Genomic DNA, 19,438 nt, shown 5'->3' on the forward strand with positions numbered 1-19,438 from the left:
ATGTATGTATGTATGTATGTATGTATGTATGTATGTATGTATGTATGTATGTATGTATGTATGTATGTATGTATGTATGTATGTATGTATGTATGTATGTATGTATGTATGTATGTATGTATGTATGTATGTATGTATGTATGTATGTATGTATGTATGTATGTATGTATGTATGTATGTATGTATGTATGTATGTATGTATGTATGTATGTATGTATGTATGTATGTATGTATGTATGTATGTATGTATGTATGTATGTATGTATGTATGTATGTATGTATGTATGTATGTATGTATGTATGTATGTATGTATGTATGTATGTATGTATGTATGTATGTATGTATGTATGTATGTATGTATGTATGTATGTATGTATGTATGTATGTATGTATGTATGTATGTATGTATGCATGTTTTCATGTTTATGATAAAGATATTGACTGCTGAAAAATGTCGACATGATTATTCATAGTTGGATTTTGTCATTTTGAGGTGGGCTACTGCCTACCATGGTTGCAGCACAAGATACCTAAAAACTACCTATAATCTATTTGTAATATTATTATTATTATTATTATTATTAATTAATATAAAATATCAATTTTAAAAGTGTAAATGGTTAATAACATTTATTAAATAATTTTTTAAAATTAACTAATTATATATTATACATCTAATAATTCTTAAAACTGGTACATATTCAAAAAATCCTCTGCAAGTACTTCATGATGATGAATGGGTTGCTCTTTACAAAGTGAGGATAGTTCCCATGTTTTTCAAGACTCTTCTTCATTTGCTATAGTTTCTATTTTTATATGTTTTTGGTGCATTTCAATAAACAATCTTAAAACAACTACGTATAAATGCTAATGTTATTAATACCAAGTTAAAATCTAAAAATTTAATATATTTTTGGTGCATTTATTCTCATTTTCAATTATCCAAATGCATTTTTCTTGATACACTTCTCTCAAAAAGTATTTATATAAACTCTCAATTTTATTTAAAAGTTTCGAGAAGAGTAGTACCATAAATTTTCATTTCAATCTTCGGATGTATAAATTCTAAAAGACCGTGTTAATCACGAATAGTTAAATTCACATTTTTTTTAAATTATAATTCAAATAAAATAATCTATTTATTAAAATTCATGAAACTAAATGGTTCGCTAGTCAAAAAAGATTTAGATGTGTAATAAAAAGAACGTTACGAAAAGCATACCATAAATGGGTTAAATATTATGAACTCCACCTTCGAAAGTGTTCATGTTTTGTTCATTTAACACTCGTGAGTATGTTCATTTATTCTAAAAGTATTCATGTTTTGTTCATTTAACATTCATAAACATGTTTATTTATGTATTCGTCAATCACTAACATATTCGTTTAACGTTAAGAAACATATTTATTTGGCATAATCATCTAACACTCTCTTTTTATCCTTTTAATTGCAAGTGAAAGAGAGAAATAATGAAATCATATCTCTAGTCCTTAATTTTCTTAGACTTCACAATTTAAACTCTAAAATTACTTTATATTCAATTTGGTCCTATCTTTATCAATATTTAAATATTAAAAATAAAAAATAAAAACTATATAAACAAGCTTAAAAATGAGCTTATAAAAGAACCCTGAACATTCATTTATTAAATAAAAATAAAATTTGTGTTCATATTTATGTATGGGGGTCAGTGAAGCATGTGATCATGCAGCAATCACTGCTGCCTTCACCCCCAACGTGGTTTATTTCTGGCCACTCGACTGATAAACAAATTCCTCTACAACTTCATTCGACACTCTCATAGAATCTCCACGGCATATTTACATCAAAACAGAGAAGAAGAAAATGGTAGTAACCGACGAAACGAAAGTCAATGAAGATACCAACTATGACCGGAAAAAGGAACTGAAAGCATTCGTCGATCCAAAAGTCGGCGTCAAAGGTCTAGTCGATGCCGGAATCACCAAGTTCCCTCGTATGTTCATCGCGCCGCCTAACTCAACAAGCAGTCCGACTACTACCGAGAAAACCCAGTTCAGAATCTCGATCATTGTTACTAGCTGAACTTTAATCTCTCTCCTATTTTACTCACTTTACTTCTAATTTTTTTTATTTTTCTCACTGAACTTTACAAATTGAATCATTTTTCTCACTCTGCCGTTAACTCTCTAACGGTGGGATGATGTATCATTTATTATTATTATTTAACAGTCAATTACATCGTTCCTCACTGAACTTTACTCTCCCTCCTATTTTGCTCACCCAACTATAAAATAAAAATAGAAGGTGGTTGGATGTCACCGCCAGTCACCATGGATAGTGGTCGTTTGGTTTCAAAATTCATGGATCAATTCATCTTGACCCCTTGAGTCTGAATCTGGTGATTGTTTCACCGGAAAATATCTCAAAATTCATGAATCTTGATTGAAACGTTTCGACTTCCTCACTTTCAATCTCCAGTTCGTGGATTTCGAAGTAAGTTCCGATGAAATAGAGATTGGATTCAGACTCAAGGTGTCGAGGCGAAGCGACCCATGAAATATGGGACCGAATGATCACCATCTACGACTGTCGACTATGTCATTTGACCACCTTCTGTTTTTATTTTATAGTTGCGTGAGCAAAATAGGAGAGAGAGTAAATTTTAGTGAGGAACGATGTAATTTACCCTCTATATTTTCAATTATTTATATTAAATAATAATAATAAAATTGACACATCATTACGCCGTTTAAAAGTTAATGATATGTGAGCAAAATGATTCAATCTATAAAGTTCAGTGATCAAAATAAAAAAATTGAAAGTACGTTGAGCAAAATAGAGGAGAGAGAGTAAAGTTCAATGAGGAATGATGTAATTTACCCATACATAAAATATTATAATTTGTGTTTACCAAAAAAAATTATAATTTGCAGGACAAACTAGACATTTAGTCACCGAATTTTATGATAAATTTTATTATGAGCACTAAGTAAAAGCTTTTGTTAATTAAGTCATTATTGTTTCATTTTGATATCAATCAAATTATGGAATTGACATGACGGTTTTAAAATATGTACAACAACACAATTAGTCTTTTATATTTACAATTTCAATAAGTTTGACCTCTAAATTTACAAACTTTGTTAATTTGGTCCAAAAATTCCAACAATAGAAACAAAATCTTTCTTTGTCACTATAATACTTTTAATTTTCCAATTTTTCTTCTTTACTTTCCGGTTTTTCGAGTCATCCCATCATTTAAACATATTAATTTTTAAATTAATATTTATTTTTTATTAATTTCTAAAACAACACTTTTTCCACCCCGTTGAATAAAGGAAATAGAAAAATATATATTTTTTTTAAATACAAGTTTAGAAATAAATATTTTTTTTATAAAAGTCCTTAATTTTATTAAAAATAGAAAATATCTAAATTACAAACAAAGTTTACAACCACAATCATAAACCAAATCCATAATTAAGCGACGTGAAAATAATATCTACGAATACAAATTACATATTCGAATATAATCGAGGGTCCAAAGTAGGAAAGATCAACATGATAACAAATAAAACAATATTTTTATTAATGGTGACTGTCAAATCAAACTCTAAAAAAAAGGATAAACTAAAATAATGGTCAAACAACCGAAAATATATCATAAGGACATAAAAAATTCCATAAAGGCATAAGAAGATGTATCATGCAAAATTATTAAAAAAAACAAGTAAAAACGTTATAATAAAACAAATAAAATAATAAATATCGACGGTAGGCGATCAACATCAACACTGATAGCATCATCGATCACAAAGATAAAAAAAAAAGAGACAAACGGTAGCTGAGAAAAAAAGAAAGAAAAATAGGACAAATCTTAGGTAGCTAAGTTTCTTTAGAAATAAATATAAACATATTTAAGAACCATTACCTTTATAATGATAACTAATGCATTATTAACAGCCAAGTTAAATAATTGTTATATTATTATTAAATTGCATGAATCTAGAAATGAACACATCGTTAATGTATGATGAATCATCATTATTATCTTCTTCTTCTTCTTGCGGGAGTCTAGAAATGAACCCATTATTAATGTATGTGATCATTATCATCATCATCTTTTTCTTCTTCTTCTTCTTCCTCCTCCACTGATGATTTCACTGCCCAATATTACCAGAAATCATATGATATATTAAAAAGTGTCATTGACCTTAATAAAGGGTTCATATTAACAGGAAAAGCGAAAAGTATTCATTTAGAAATACGCAAAAACGTACCATAACTACGCAAACCGAACCACCTGCCCTGACGATTTCGTCTATTTCAGTCTTATCAAGTGCAACTTTTCTGCTCTTAGTATAAACAGGCTTATGGACAATTTCGTCTATTTCAGTCGTATCAGGTTCAAATTTTCTGCTCGTAAGATAATCAGGCTTCGCACAATCCCAATGGACAACATAATCACAGGAAGAATCTGCACATTCAAGAGACAAATCTCGACAAGACATTCCACATTTGTGGCAATTAGGACAAGAAAATGTCTTCTTGACAAAAGTTAGAGGATGAGGGTGATCCTCTAATCCCCTGTAAATGCTTCCTGGTTTGATAAACGGATACCGTCCGATAACACAATCAGGATGAGCAGAAACATCACAAGTCGAACAGCGATAGAACCAACAACTAGAGCTTCTCTTTCGTTCACATATATCACAATACAGATACTGTGAATATGTATTGACCTCTTCATAAGCAAGTTCAAGTATGTGTTCATCGCATCTGTGCCAAGCCGAGAGCGGTTGCCTTAAACATTGGATATGCAGACTGATGGTGCAACTCTTACATACGAAGAGACCGCGCCTTTTGACACCGCATGCGTCGCACTGTCCTTCGTAATTACGATCGTAGTACAGAGGATGCTTATGTGCAGGGTGTTTGATCGTGTAGCTTCTCTTTGCACAAAGGAGGCAATAATGAATATCACACTCCACGCACCTATAGGCGAAGCCGTTGCACTCGCTTTTACAGAGACCACATATGAAAATATGATCTACAACAAGGATGAGAAACTGTTGACATATGTGAAACCACAGCTGTTTCTCCATAGGCGATTCAGCACAATCGCTTTTACAGAGACCACATATGAAAATATGATCTACAACAAGGATGAGAAACTGTTGACATATGTGAAACCACAGCTGTTTCTCCATAGGCGATTCAGCACATGTTTTGTGGAGAAAGAAATCGCATTGCGAACAATGATAAAACGGATTCGAGACGGGTAGGACACACCCGTCACAGTATTTCTCCATGAGATTGGCCCATCAATATGTTCCTCCATGGGATTGGCCTTCAATATCAGATCATATGTAATGCTTATGACCTCTTGAATTACTCCAAGATATGTCATTCTCCCCCCTCTAATCTTTACATTATTTTAAGTTTGCAAGTTTAGAATCAAATTCGCATCATCAAAATTTTTGTATAATAAAAAATAATAAAATTTATCCAGAGTACAGGAAAAAGGTTGGAATAATAAAATTTACTCCATTCCCATTATATGTATGTATGCATGTAATGCATGCATCCATGCATGTAGTGTTGATAGTTGAATTTAGTGTTTATATACATATTTGTGATTAGAATTTCAATTTCAATTTACTTCCCCACTATATTTATTTTAATTCCCTTGTTTGTTTATATACATGTTGTGTTGATCGGGCGAGTGAAATCAAAGCTTTAGACGAGACGAAAGCTGGTGTCAAAGGCCTTGTAGATGCCGGAGTTTCGGAGGTTCCCCGAATGTTCCATCAGCCACCTGATACCTTCGGGGGAACCTATGTTCCAGGCGCCTCCCAGTTCAGTATCCCTGTTATAGATCTTCAAGGAGTGCAGGGGGTCTTAATGCTCGGAAATCTATCGTCGAACACGTCCGTAATGCATCGAAGGAGTGGGGTTTCTTTCAGATCATTAACCATGGAATTCCTGTAAGTGTTCTCGAGCAGATGAAAGTTCGCGTACGTAGGTTTTTCGAGCAAGACGATGAGCTCAAAAAACAGTTCTACACTCGTGATAATTCGAAGTAAGTTGTCCATAATTCCAATTTCGATCTCCTTACTGCCCCTGCAGTTAACTGGAGGGACTCTGTTTATTGCAACATGGCTCCTGATCCTCCTAGGCCGGAAGAGTTGCCCGAACAATTCAGGTATATACACATACTTATACATATATATATATACATATAATGATGAAGTGTTACTCAAATGTATGAATTTTGGCATAGGGATATTATGTTCGAGTACACAGATGGAGTGATGAGTTTGGGTCATTTGCTCTTCGAGTTGATATCAGAAGCTCTGGGATTGAATCCAGATCATCTGCTGAAGATAGACTGCGCAAAGGGTCTAGGTCAGCTGTGCCATTACTATCCGGCATGTCCGCAGCCGGAGTCGACAATCGGGACAAGAAAGCACGCTGATAGTACCTTCATCACGGTGCTTCCGCAAGACCATATCGGTGGTCTCCAAATTCTTCATGAAAATCAATAGATTGATGTACCTCCAGTCCCTGGGGCTTTGGTCGTTAACATTGGAGATCTTTTACAGGCAAAGTCCTATGAGAATTACCTTAATCAATTAGATTCAGAACTATGTGAGTCACATAGTGTGACTGATCGATTTTTTTTTTTTTTTGTTTTGTTGATGCAGCTTATATCGAACGACAGTCTCGTAAGCGTGGAGCATCGGGGGCTGGCGAACTCCGTCGGACCTAGAGTGTCGGTGGCGAGCTTTTTCACCACGGGTTTTCATCCGAACCCGAGATTGTACGGACCGATTAAGGAGTTGTTGTCGGAAGATAATCCTCCCAAGTACAGGGAAACTACTGTGACAACATATGATTCACTTCCAAATAAAAGGCCTTGATGGAAACTCTGCACTGCTGCATTTCAACTAGCTCCCTCTAAGACAATAACAATAAAGCATTTGGTCTTTTCATATATGGCTAGAGTCAGAAATAAAGAATAAATTATATATATGTATGTATGTATGTATGCATGTTTTCATGTTTATGATAAAGATATTGACTGCTGAAAAATATCGACATGATTATTCATGGTTGGATTTTGAGGTGGTGCCTACTGTTTGCAGCACAATATACCTAAAAAACTACCTATAATCTATTTGTATTAATATTATTATTAATTAATATAAAATACCAATTTTAAAAGTGTAAATGGTTAATAACATTTATTAAATAATTTTTTAAAAATTAACTAATTATATATTGTACATACCATATATGCCCCTAATAATTCTTAAAACTGGTACATATTCAAAAAATCCTCTGCAAGTACTTCATGATGATGAATGGGTTGCCCTTTACAAAGTGAGGATAGTTCCCATGTTTTTCAAGACTCTTCTTCACTTGCTATAGTTTCTATTTTTATATATTTTTAGTGCATTTCAATAAAAAAAAACTTAAAACACCGACATATAAATACTAATATTATTAATTTGATCCCTATCTTCATTAATATTTAAATATTAAAAATAAAAAATAAAAGTTATATAAACAAGCTTAAAAATCAGCTTATAAATGAACTCTGATCGTTAACTTATTAAATAAAAATATTTTTTTCATATTTATTTCTGGTGGTTAGTGAAGCATGTGATCATGCAGCCATTACTGCTGCCTTCATCCCCAACGTGGTTGATTTCTAGCCACTCGACTGATAAACAAATTCCTCTACAGCTTCATTCGATGCTCTCATAGAATCTCCACCGCTTATTTACATCAAAACCGAGAAGGAAAAAATGGTGGTAACCGACAAACCTAAAATCAATGAAGATTCCAACTACAACCGGCAAAAGGAACTGAAAGCATTCGCCGATTCAAAAGCCGGCGTCAAAGGTCTGGTCGATGCCGGAATCACCAAGGTCCCTCGTATGTTCATCGTGCCGCCTAACTCAACAAGCAGTCCGACGATTACCGAGAAAACCCAGTTCAGAATCCCGGTCATTGATCTAAAAGGCATCACAGATGACCCGTTGCGGCACAACGAGACCGTCGAGCACGTCAGGCATGCATCGGAAACATGGGATTTTTTCCAGGTCGTAAACCATGGGATACCTTTAAGCCTTCTCGAAGAGATGAAACATGGAGTTCGAAGATTTCACGAGCTCGATGTGGAGGAGAAGAAAGCGTATTACGCAGAGATACGGACACGAAATTCAGGTACACGAGCAACTTCGATTTGTTCACTGCTCCGTTTGCGAATTGGAGAGATACATGCTTCTGTATCATGGCTCCTGATGGTCCTAAGCCTGAAAAATTGCCTGCTGTGTTGAGGTAATTTCATGACTGTGCCACTATTTCTTAATGGTAAACTACACATTTAGTAGTTGGACTATTACTTTTGTTTCATTTTGGTATTCAATTTTTATTATATTTAAATACATGCATAACATTTAGGTTGCGCTTTATTCAGTACCCATAGGTAAAATCTTAACGGTGATGAGAATCGAATTCGATCTCAGTTTCCCTTAGCAGACTGTCATTAAGTGTGTTCATAGGAAGTTGAATTTGCTATTCGTCGATCTTTCCGCTCAACTTTAAATCAGAACAACATCCAGACCAACGAACTTTTTTTGAAATGAAATTGTTTTGATTTTAAAAAAATATGTGGATTACTTATCCGAGTTTTCCAGAAAACTGAGAATGACATCTTAAAGATGTTAAATGCTTTTCAATTCTCACATATTTAATTGAGTCATCGCTTAACCTTTCGACTTATGAGAAAATTAGTTAAGTATGACAGAAGTTATACATATCATATTTAAAAATAAAACTAAAAATAAAATAAAAAAAATCGAAAGAAAATACTTTTATCAAATAACTGAAAGCTGCTAAATTAAATCTAAAAACAATTGTGGTTTGAGCTTTACTTTAAGGGGTATTTATAACTTCTAAAATCTTAGAGATAAACATAGAAATCAAAAGAAAATTAATCCTAAAGATAATTTCAAATGTTTTTCAAATTCAAACTTTAAAATTTAAAAATAAATCTCCTAAGATATCACTGTCCGTCCACCTGTCAGAAGGTGTTGACTAGATCTTCTAGAAAACTACTGCTGACTGGACCTTCTAGAAACTATCACATCAGATTATGTCATGTCCAAAGTCGTGCCTATGTCTCTAATTGTGACCAAGTAAAAAATACAAAATGCGTCATTTTTTACTACTAATTTTGGAAAATAAGATCCTGCACGAAAATAATCATAATACAACCAAATCAGCAGTAATAAATTCGTAAGATCAAAAAATTAACGAGCAAATATTATCAATTAAGAATACTCATCAAATTTCCCCTTACATGTATCACAATAATCATCCAAGTCAAGACACCACGAGCTTCTCTTTCGTTCACATATATCACAATACAAATACTTTGAATATGTACTGACCTCTTTGAAAGTAAGTTTAAGTATGTGTTCATAGCATCTGTTCCATGCCGTGAGCGGTTGCCTTAAACATTGGATATGCAGACTGATGGTGCAACTCTTACATACTAAGAGACCGCGCCCTTCGACACCGCATGCGTCGCACCGTCCTTTGTACTTACGATCGTAGTGCAGAGGGTGTTTATGTGCAGGATGTTTGATCCTGTAGCTCCTCGCTGCACAATGGAGGCAATAATGAATATCACATTCTTCAAACCTATAGGCGAAGCCGTTGCACTCAGAGACCACATCTGAAAATATGATCTACAACAAGGATGAGAAACTGTTGACATATGTGAAACCACAGCCGTTTCTCCATAGGCGATTCAGCACATGTTTTGTGGAGAAAGAAATCGCATTGCGAACAATGATAAAACGGATTTGAGATGGGTAGGACACACCCGTCACAGTATTTCTCCATGAGATTGGCCCCATCAATATGTTCCTCCATGGGATTGGCCTTCAATATCAGATCATGTTTGTTTTTCTCAATGCAGATGATGGGATTAGTAGACCTTCTGGGAACTATTGTCAAATCACCAAGAAGCTTTGCCTCAATCACCTTGTACCACCCTTTTTCTCTAAAGCACAGTTGACATGGACAATAAACTTACAATGGGAGCAAGAGTAACTCCCATACTCCACTTTGACTTCCTTATAACAAATTTTACAATCACCATCCGTGAACTCATGAGGTCGGAGGAAATATTTGCGGAAAATCGGGTGTGATCATGTCGGGGGATTGCGATTATGGGTGGCAGAGAAATGCATTTTTTATGGACTACAAGGCTGCATGTAGAACATATATAGGAAACAAAACATCCCTCAACACCACATGCATCACAAATGAATGAGACTTGCCTCCACAACAAAGTGAAAGGGTGTTCATGGGTTTTTCCTTTAATGGTAGGTGGTGCTGATGCACACTCGTAATGAAGGTTGAAGTTGCAAGATGAACAGAGATAAACGAAATTATTGTATCGGGTTTCTTTAGATGTCTTGCAAGATGGACTGTTTTGGAATTCTAGGACGAGAGGATGCTTACGGTGGCAGGGGAGATCGAGTGTAGGAGGTAACTCTGGACATGTTATATGAATTGCAAATTTACAAGGTGAACAAGAATACCTAAGTCCATGTGCAGGTAGCCTTTGATTACATGCATTGCAAGAGAGATTTTCAACACGAAACCGTAAAATCAGAGGATGGTTCTTACGGATGGGGTGCTTGATTTTAGGAGGTAGCTCAACAACTTTATTGTGTAGGTTAAACCCACAATCAAGAGAAGAAGTGCATAGCTCCTAACAATGGTTAAAAACGATGCCGTTTTAAAAACAAAATTTTCACTTAAACAACGTCATTTTCCATCTATATAACAACCCATTTAACGCCGTTAACTATTTAACGGCTGAGTGACCAGAAAAAACTCAATGTGTTAAGTTTAGTGAGGAAATTGAAAAGATTTAAAGTACAGTGAGTGAAATAGGAGAGACAATAAAGTTCAGTTACGAAATTTGTAATTTACCCAAAAAGTTTAACTAATTGATTTTTAAACATTTTCTTTAGTTTATGAATATTATTTTTAAAAATTATTTATCAGTAAAACGTCATCTTCATGAAAATTAATATATTATTATATTGTTTTAGGGGTTTATTGATCAATGTCCATGCAGATATTTGGTTTTGAGTATTTTGTTCATGGTGTGAGTATTTTGTTCATAGTTTCGATATCGATTTGGCGTACTCCTTTTCTTTCAATTAGGCTTAGGGGGTTTTTTAACAAGATCCTTATCGATGTCACGTTTTGTATGCTTCGTCATTTAATCATACAAAAACACCCTTTCAAAAAAAAAATTTGGGTTCGAATTGTTTAATTATAATTAATTCAATTTCAAGTAATCCATTTACTTTGAATTCTTAATCATTTATTCTTTCTATGTCATCAAAAAGAGAAACGCTGCCCATAAACAATAATAATACTCATTAATTATTTTGCAACTTGCTCAATTGGTCAAATCTTTATAAGCTTAATGAATATTATTATATGAAAGATGATTTTGGTTGTTAAGTTTTTGATTTTATTTGATTATCCATATGAGTAGGGTTCGATGCTCTTTCTCTATCAATCCTTGAAATAATTTTTTTAACCTTTTTTTTATTTATGTTGTTAATCTCAATTATCCGTTTTTTACTCATTCAATGATCTAAAAATATATATAAAACCATTAAATTTTATCTCGTCTAAGTGGATCATAACATGCAGAGAGATAGAGTTATGATCCACGTAGACAGTATAAAACTTTAAAAGGTTTACATGTTTTTTAGATCAATATATTAGTCGAGTTTAGATGTCGAGATCAATGCTTTTAAATTAGGGGATAATATGCTTTTTTTCGTAAAGATTCTCTCGTTTTTATTTTTTATCTTGATCAACCAGTACTTTAATACATTCAACGATTTAAAAAAGTGTAAAACTTTGAAATTTTATGAGTTATTTGAACTATTGAATGAGCGAAAATGGATGATTGAAATTAATAATAAGAAATAAAAAAAATTTCACGAAAAAAATATTATCCTTGATTTTAAAATTTTTAATTTCATTAAACTTAGGAATTTTGAAAGCAAATTGAAAGTCCAATAATCTAATTAATAAAAAATGATCAATGATCAAAATAAAATCGATTATATAATTTAATGATATTGGGATAATTTACCCTTAATCAATTATGTGCAAAATAGAAAGAAACAAAAGGATTGGGGCACGAGACGACGACTTGCTCCCCAGCTGCGCACGTTACCCGTGAAACCCTAATTTCTAAAGATCCCTATAAGAGGAGATGACTTTTATTAACCTATCACAGTTAAGGATTTATATAATTTCTTATTAATTTATATATTAAATCTTATAATTTCATTTATTAAAAATTTAATTTGAATTATGTTTCGCTCTCGATTTTACAATATTCGATTTGAATTAATTAATTAATAAGTTAAATATTGACGATTATACCCAAAAAAATTAATGAATTTTAGAAGAAAAAAAATTAAAAGTTATAAAAATGTGAGTTTCTTATAAGTGGTTATCATTTTTCAAAATTTAAAAAATTAAAAGTTATAAAAATTTAAGTTTATGAAACAACTCGAAGTTAATTCGAGTAAAAAAACGATTTTTCGAGTTTATTCGAGTTTTACTCACCCCTAATCAATTGAATTTTTAAGGTATATTTACAATAATCAATAATATACATATAACTCGTTCATTTATTTTTTGAATTGGTGATATTATCTCATTTTTAATTTTATAAATTATATGTTTTTTAATTATTGATAATATATATCTCGTAACTATTTGAATTCAAGACTTTTAAGAAGAATAATATTTAATTTTTATCTATGATGTTACTCAATGAATTTAAAATGATTGATTTAATAATAGTTATTGAACGAGTTATACTTATATGTATATTATTGATTATTGTAAATATACCTTAAAAATTCAATTGATTAGTGGTGAGTAAAACTCGAATAAACTCGAAAAATCGTTTTTTTACTCGAATTAACTTCGAGTTGTTTCATAAACTCGAATCGAAAAAATTTCAAGGTCAAACTGAGCTATATAATACAACTTGAATAATAACTCGAATAACTCGAAACTTTTAGCAATTAGTGGATTAATTTTTAAGTTTGAGTCGAGTATCTCGAATTTGTATGATATATGTATATCACATATGAAAAATATATATATGTATTTTATATGGTTATAAAAATCATTTAAATTGGAATAAAATAATATCATAATATTATAAATATTTACAATTAAATTTAAACAGAAACTCGAAAATTCGACTCGACTCAAAAAAATTTCAAATCAACTTCGAGTTGTAAAATAAGACTCGTCAAATCAAGTAACTCGAAAATTTTTTATAAGTAGAATATGTTTGGACCAAACAAAACATGTAGCATTGTAAAAAATATGAGAGAAAGGATGGATCATTATTATATTAATGTTTAGTAAACACAAGAAAGCCATTACCTCCCCCAAATCAAAACACAACACACAGTTTACCTAGGGAGAAAGAAAACAACATCTGATCTAATAAGCTTTGTTTTAAGTCTTGTTTGTAATAGTTTATTTTAGTGCTTTAATTTACTCTCTCTCTCTCTCTCTCTCTCTCTCTCTCTCTCTACTTTTCTCTCTCTGTTTGATGAATTGACTGGTTCTCTCTTTTATGTTCTTCGAATTGCATCTAATTCTCTTCTCTTACATAACCTGTCTTTATATTCTCTTGTTGTCTTGAGTTTACTTGAGCTTCGAGTTCAATTTTGTTGTGCCATGGCGAATCCTTGGTGGGCTATTAATCAAGATAATCTACAAGGGATGGAGCCTGCAGGCAATTCTTCAGCGGGCTTGAACAAAAGTGACCTGGGGATTTCGACGAACGATACCGGAAAAAATATAAGCAACGACGAAGACGACGATAGAGATACCGGAGATGAGCCGAAGGAGGGAGCTGTCGAAATCGGTAACCGGAGACCTAGAGGCCGACCACCGGGCTCGAAAAACAAGCCCAAACCACCCATTTTCGTCACTAGGGACAGCCCGAACGCGCTGCGTAGTCACGTCATGGAAGTTGCGAGTGGCACCGATGTGGCGGAAAGCATAGCTCAATTCGCCCGGAGACGACAACGAGGTGTCTGCGTGCTCAGCGGAAGCGGCTCGGTGGCGAACGTTACGCTTCGACAACCGGCTGCACCCGGAGCCGTGGTTGCTCTTCAAGGGAGGTTCGAAATCTTGTCTTTGACCGGAGCTTTCCTGCCTGGACCAGCACCACCTGGCTCAACGGGACTCTCCGTGTACCTAGCCGGTGGTCAAGGACAAGTCGTCGGCGGAAGCGTCGTTGGTTCACTCGTCGCCGCCGGTCCTGTTATGGTCATTGCAGCAACGTTCGCTAACGCAACTTACGAAAGATTGCCAGTAGAAGACGAAGAAGCAGTCAGCGGAGACGGGCAGGGTGATCAGATCCACAACGGAGCCACCATTTCTCAACCGCCGCCGACAATCCGTAGCGGCAGCAGCCCACAGTCAGGTCTGCTTGATCCTTCTTCACTTCCAATATACAATATGCCTCATAATTTAGTCTCCAATGGAGGACAACTAGGGCATGAGGCCTATGCTTGGGCACATGAGCGACCACCTTACTAATAAATCCACACCATATCTACTTATGTAAGAGATTGAGACAATCTTCTTAGATCTTCCAAAAATGTCGAGTTTTTTTGTTTAAAGATTTGTGAAACAAAACCAAAAAAAAAAAAAAAACCTAAGTGATCTCCCTGTATATTAATTAAACTTATCTCCCTTTGCTTTATGTTTTCAATAATGAAGATGATTTTAAAGAGTACTCTTTTAAATTATTTCCCCCATATCTTCTTAATGATCTAAGTTGTTCATCTTACCTATTTTCTCCCATTTTCAACATGTTTTCTTCTTCTCCAACATTACAATTTATTTGATATATCCATATTTCGAGATTCGTATTTGTTCTTTCTAATAATATCGTCTCTAAATTTGATTTCAAGTAAATGTCTTCTTTCTTTAATAATATTGAATGAGTACAAATAGACGAGATTATCTTCTTATTTTTTTCGTGAATATATTCTTATTTCGTATAGATATCTCAAACATCTGTATTTATTCATCTAATAATCCTAAAAATTATATTACAAGTTATAAACGGATCATGCTTTATATAGAGAGAGAGAATAATTATTTATACAATCATATTTAAATATATTATTTTTATCAGTTTTTTTATGATTATAAGGTAGTATTTATTCGAAAAATTTACTCATTTGATAATAAACGTTCAAGCACTCTTATGAACGTCGTGTTTAAATCCGATATCTATTAGCCAAATATGATTAGATTGTTTAAACTGAAAAGAAAAAACTCATTCTCAACTAACAGCCATATATATATATTAAGAAAAGAAAACATATAGAAAAAAAGGAGAAAATTTTCATCGATTTCCTCTTCACCCCATCCACTACTTTGTTGCTCTTAAATAATTAATTTGCTTCATCCCATCGTATAGAAAACAGGGTTTCGTCTTTCCACTATAGTTTTAATTATTACAAAAAATGCAATGGAAGAAGATGAAATCAATTTTGATTTGATTTTGTAATGACTTTTTTGCAGAATCCCATTATCACATAATGGGATTTTTTTACCGAAAAGGTTAATATCGGAAATATTCATTTTAGGTAGCGAAATTAAAATTTTAATATAAAAAATAACATTTTAGGTAACGTTCTACAAAAAATATTTAAAAAAATATATAATAATATTTCATATAACACATTTTCTTAACCTTATATTAGACTGTCGTACAGCAGAACTACCCCGATTTAACGAGCATTATGCAATTTGCAATTTCTTATCTTACCTACTCCTATTAACATCACACAAGATCACTTCATCAAAGAATAGTTGATTTTGACATCTAAATTATTTTGATTAAACAATGACAGTGGAGTGATGCAAAACTCTTCCTTTGGATAAATACATTATTAATTATTAAATTATATCACATCTAAATTTAATTGTAGTAGATACCAGATAAAGTCGTGCAATATGATATTATACGATTTTATGCGATTAGGGTTATTGTGTATGTGTAATTATATATGTGTATCCAGAGTTTTATGTAATGTTAGTCGCTATCACACTTCTAAAAATTTCAAATTTACATATAGTTTAGGTACATTTTATATTTTTTTATTGATAATTTAATTTTATATTCTTAGATGTCTAATATAATTTTTAAAAAATTCGTATTTCTATCATAAAATTTTGCATTAGTCCCTAAATATACTCATTTATCTATCGTAATTTATAGCCGACTTAATAAAATTCTTCTATTAATTGTTTTCCTTATATTAATCTACATGCTCTTGTTTTTCTTTCTTATTGTTTTGTGGTAGTTTATTTTCCGTTATTCATAATATTCATCGATGGTAAAAACTTGGTGATAGGATTTAGAAAGCTTAACTTAAAACTCTAAAAACTTTAGAAGTTTAAATTAAGATTTTTAAATTTTTTGAAGGGTTTAGTTTATTTTTCTCAAAAAATTAGGGTCTAACTAAAATTTTTAGAGACGTAATAAGAATTTTTAAAATTTATGGGAGGGATTTAATTAAAAACATTCTAAAATTTTAAAATTTAATTTAAAAATTTTGGGGAGGCAAATTAAATATCTTTAAAAAAATTAAGGTTTTAAATTATAATTTTTAAAATTTTGGGAGTCGTGACCCCCTCTAGTCTAGCTTTTGTTCCGTTACTATACTCATAATATTTTTTTTTATAAATATATATAAATTAATTCAATGAATGATCATAGATGAATGATTAATAAATTTGAATATAAATTTATTATCAATTATTTGATTCTTATATAATATTTTTTAATTATTTTATTTAAATATAGCATATAAGATATGAGGAAAAACATTATGATAAACAATAATGATATACTTTAGTTGAATTGGCCATGTGATTTTCCCCTTGTTTTTAAATAGGTATGCTTATATATATATATATATTCATTAATACTCACTATGTATGCATGGGCTTACATATATTAGGGTGAAACATTAAATTTTTGGAGACAACATATAAAATAAAATAAAAATTCTTAAAAAAAATAAGTTTGGGGAAATAGGGAAGGATTCCTCCATTATTATTTTATACAAATTTAATTATTAATTACAAATATAACTAATATGAATTATACACATTAATAATGATATTTGATGCATTGAAAAGGCTTAAATATATATTTAGCATATAAATTAAACACGTTTTTCTTAAATTGGTACTAAATTCTACACATTAATAAATTAGCATATATATTTAGCATACAAATTTAATCCTCCAAGTTAATATATGAACTTTACTTTTATTCGTTTTTTGACGCTTTTGAATATATTCTTTTGTAAATATTCATTTAAAAGAAAATGTCTAATTCAAGTACCAAATATATATTTAAATATATTAAAAAGCACGAATCAAACGATCTCGATGGTAAATGAATTGTCGATGTTCCTTGATGTAACACCCTGGACCAGTACGACACACAGTCGACGGATTTAAAGTGCTACACGAAACCACCGAAGTGGTTAACCAACTTATTCTTACTTTCTTGTACTTTAAAACGGCTCTTTACATCTGAGAGCCCTAAAAATATATATACCTACATATTGACTCTTAACTGACTTTACAACTCAAAACAAATGAATTCATGAATATACATGACATTTAAGAAACTTGTGGCATACTCTGCTCTGCACCGGATATGGACTTCGATCTCTCTAAAGCTTCTCAACTGTTGGATCTACTAACCTACCTACGGAAACATCCAAAGGCTAAGCTAACTAGCTCAGCGCAACACTAACAACTAAAACATACTAACTGCAATTAGCTGAAAGGCTAGAACATTCAAGTCTATTAATGTTCTATATGATCTACTGGTCTGTTTTATACTGCTTTAGTGAGTATACTTGTATACTAACTTTCTACGCTATGGTAGACATCATGGTGCGACTGATGGTTCTACATCTCGGAGCTCACACACCCTTCTAGTCTACCGAGAATGTGGCCCCCGGAATCTCTGCATCGGACACTGCACTCTTGACTAGCCCACTCTTTGAGTGTCGGACTTTGTGCACAAACTAGTCAGCTTAAAGTGTCTTGCACACTCCCTAAGGATATTCGGAATGAATCTATATTTTTGACTCTGCTATCTTTTCTAAAGGAACTCTGGTGTCTTGGTCGTTTTCCCGAGCATTCAAACAAGGCTAGTATTATTTGATCTTACTCTATTCTTATTTCTACGTTTGAATTAAACTTTCTTTTTGTTCTCATTTGTAGTCTTATTTGATGATAAAAACAATTTTTGGGATACCTCGAGTATAATTCCCTTAAAAACTGTCATTTTTTCCTAAAACAGACTGAAAGTATCGATACTAGCCCAAGAGTATCGATACTCCTGTAAAAGTTTCGATACTTTATATAAGTACTGATACTTTTAAATATTTTGTTCTGCCCAGTTTCGAAACTTTTTTGGAGTTTTGAAACTATGATCCAAAGTTTCGATACTCTTGAAAGAGTATCTATACTCTTGACCAGAAACTCACGAAATTGCGCTATCGATACTCTACATGTAGAAGTCATAAAACAAGTACGAAAAACTCTATTTCTCAATCCCAAAGACCTTAGTGAGGTCCCAAAACATGCTTAAAGTTTTATGTGAATACAAGGAGCATAAATAAGGCTTTATATCATGCTTATGACATCAAATGAACAATCTACCATAGAAATTGTTAAACATGCTTTAAACTTACCTTTCTGACACATCTTAACTTTCCATGATCTACACTTGGTATGAGAAAGCTAAAAGTGTGTTACCTGGCCTTCTTGGTTGCTAAACTCCTCTTGAATCAACTAGGATTTACCTTACCTTCATCCTTTTCTTTGAAACTCTTTTTCAGCTCTTTAACTAAACCAATAAAGGAAATGGATTACTTAAATACAACTCCCACAACTCAAATCTACCCAAAAACAAGCTTAAAACACTTGATTTCTCTCAACTCCTAAAAACTCATTTTCTAAAATCTTACCCAAAATTAAAGATTAAGGGCTTGAAATGAAGCTTAAGGGATGAGGAATATGATTCTTACCTTGGTTTCTTCAAACTAGGTTTGGTATTCAAGAAACTTCTATCTTTTTGTTTTCTCTTAGGAATGAAGAAGAAAGGAGAAGAAGAAAGATGGGAGATATTTTTGGTGGAAGGTTCCCATGAAATCTAGCTAAATAAGAGGGTTTATAGCCTTTAAACCCAACTATGGGTAAACTACATTTTTGGTCCTCCTCCTTTTTACCTTTACTTAAAATCATCA

General features: G+C 32.3%; 3 protein-coding genes and 1 pseudogene across 3 annotated transcripts; 3 read left to right on the plus strand and 1 right to left on the minus strand.

The window, feature by feature from the left end:
• Positions 1 to 5,742: 5,742 nt before the first annotated feature.
• Positions 5,743 to 6,907, plus strand: LOC120204821 (annotated as a pseudogene).
• An 850-nt stretch (positions 6,908 to 7,757) lies between these two features.
• LOC120204766 (1-aminocyclopropane-1-carboxylate oxidase homolog) lies at positions 7,758 to 8,332 on the plus strand. Its single transcript, XM_039204789.1, has one exon. It carries the CDS (start codon positions 7,799 to 7,801, stop codon positions 8,330 to 8,332), a length of 534 nt encoding a protein of 177 aa, XP_039060720.1. The 5' UTR covers positions 7,758 to 7,798.
• Positions 8,333 to 9,722: 1,390 nt separating this feature from the next.
• LOC120204768 lies at positions 9,723 to 10,849 on the minus strand. The gene is made up of 3 exons (XM_039204790.1): positions 10,838 to 10,849; positions 10,099 to 10,782; positions 9,723 to 10,046 (listed from the first exon to the last, which is right to left on the minus strand). Exons 1-3 carry the CDS (start codon positions 10,847 to 10,849, stop codon positions 9,723 to 9,725), a joined length of 1,020 nt encoding a protein of 339 aa, XP_039060721.1.
• Positions 10,850 to 13,548: 2,699 nt separating this feature from the next.
• Positions 13,549 to 14,860, plus strand: LOC120204801 (AT-hook motif nuclear-localized protein 20-like). The gene has a single exon (XM_039204815.1). The coding sequence runs from the start codon at positions 13,815 to 13,817 to the stop codon at positions 14,682 to 14,684; it is 870 nt and encodes a 289-aa protein (XP_039060746.1). The 5' UTR covers positions 13,549 to 13,814; the 3' UTR covers positions 14,685 to 14,860.
• Positions 14,861 to 19,438: the final 4,578 nt, after the last annotated feature.

The sequence above is a fragment of the Hibiscus syriacus genome, unplaced genomic scaffold, assembly GCF_006381635.1.
Source record: "Hibiscus syriacus cultivar Baekdansim isolate YM2019G1 unplaced genomic scaffold, ASM638163v2 tig00011718_pilon, whole genome shotgun sequence".
Taxonomy (NCBI): domain Eukaryota; kingdom Viridiplantae; phylum Streptophyta; class Magnoliopsida; order Malvales; family Malvaceae; genus Hibiscus; species Hibiscus syriacus.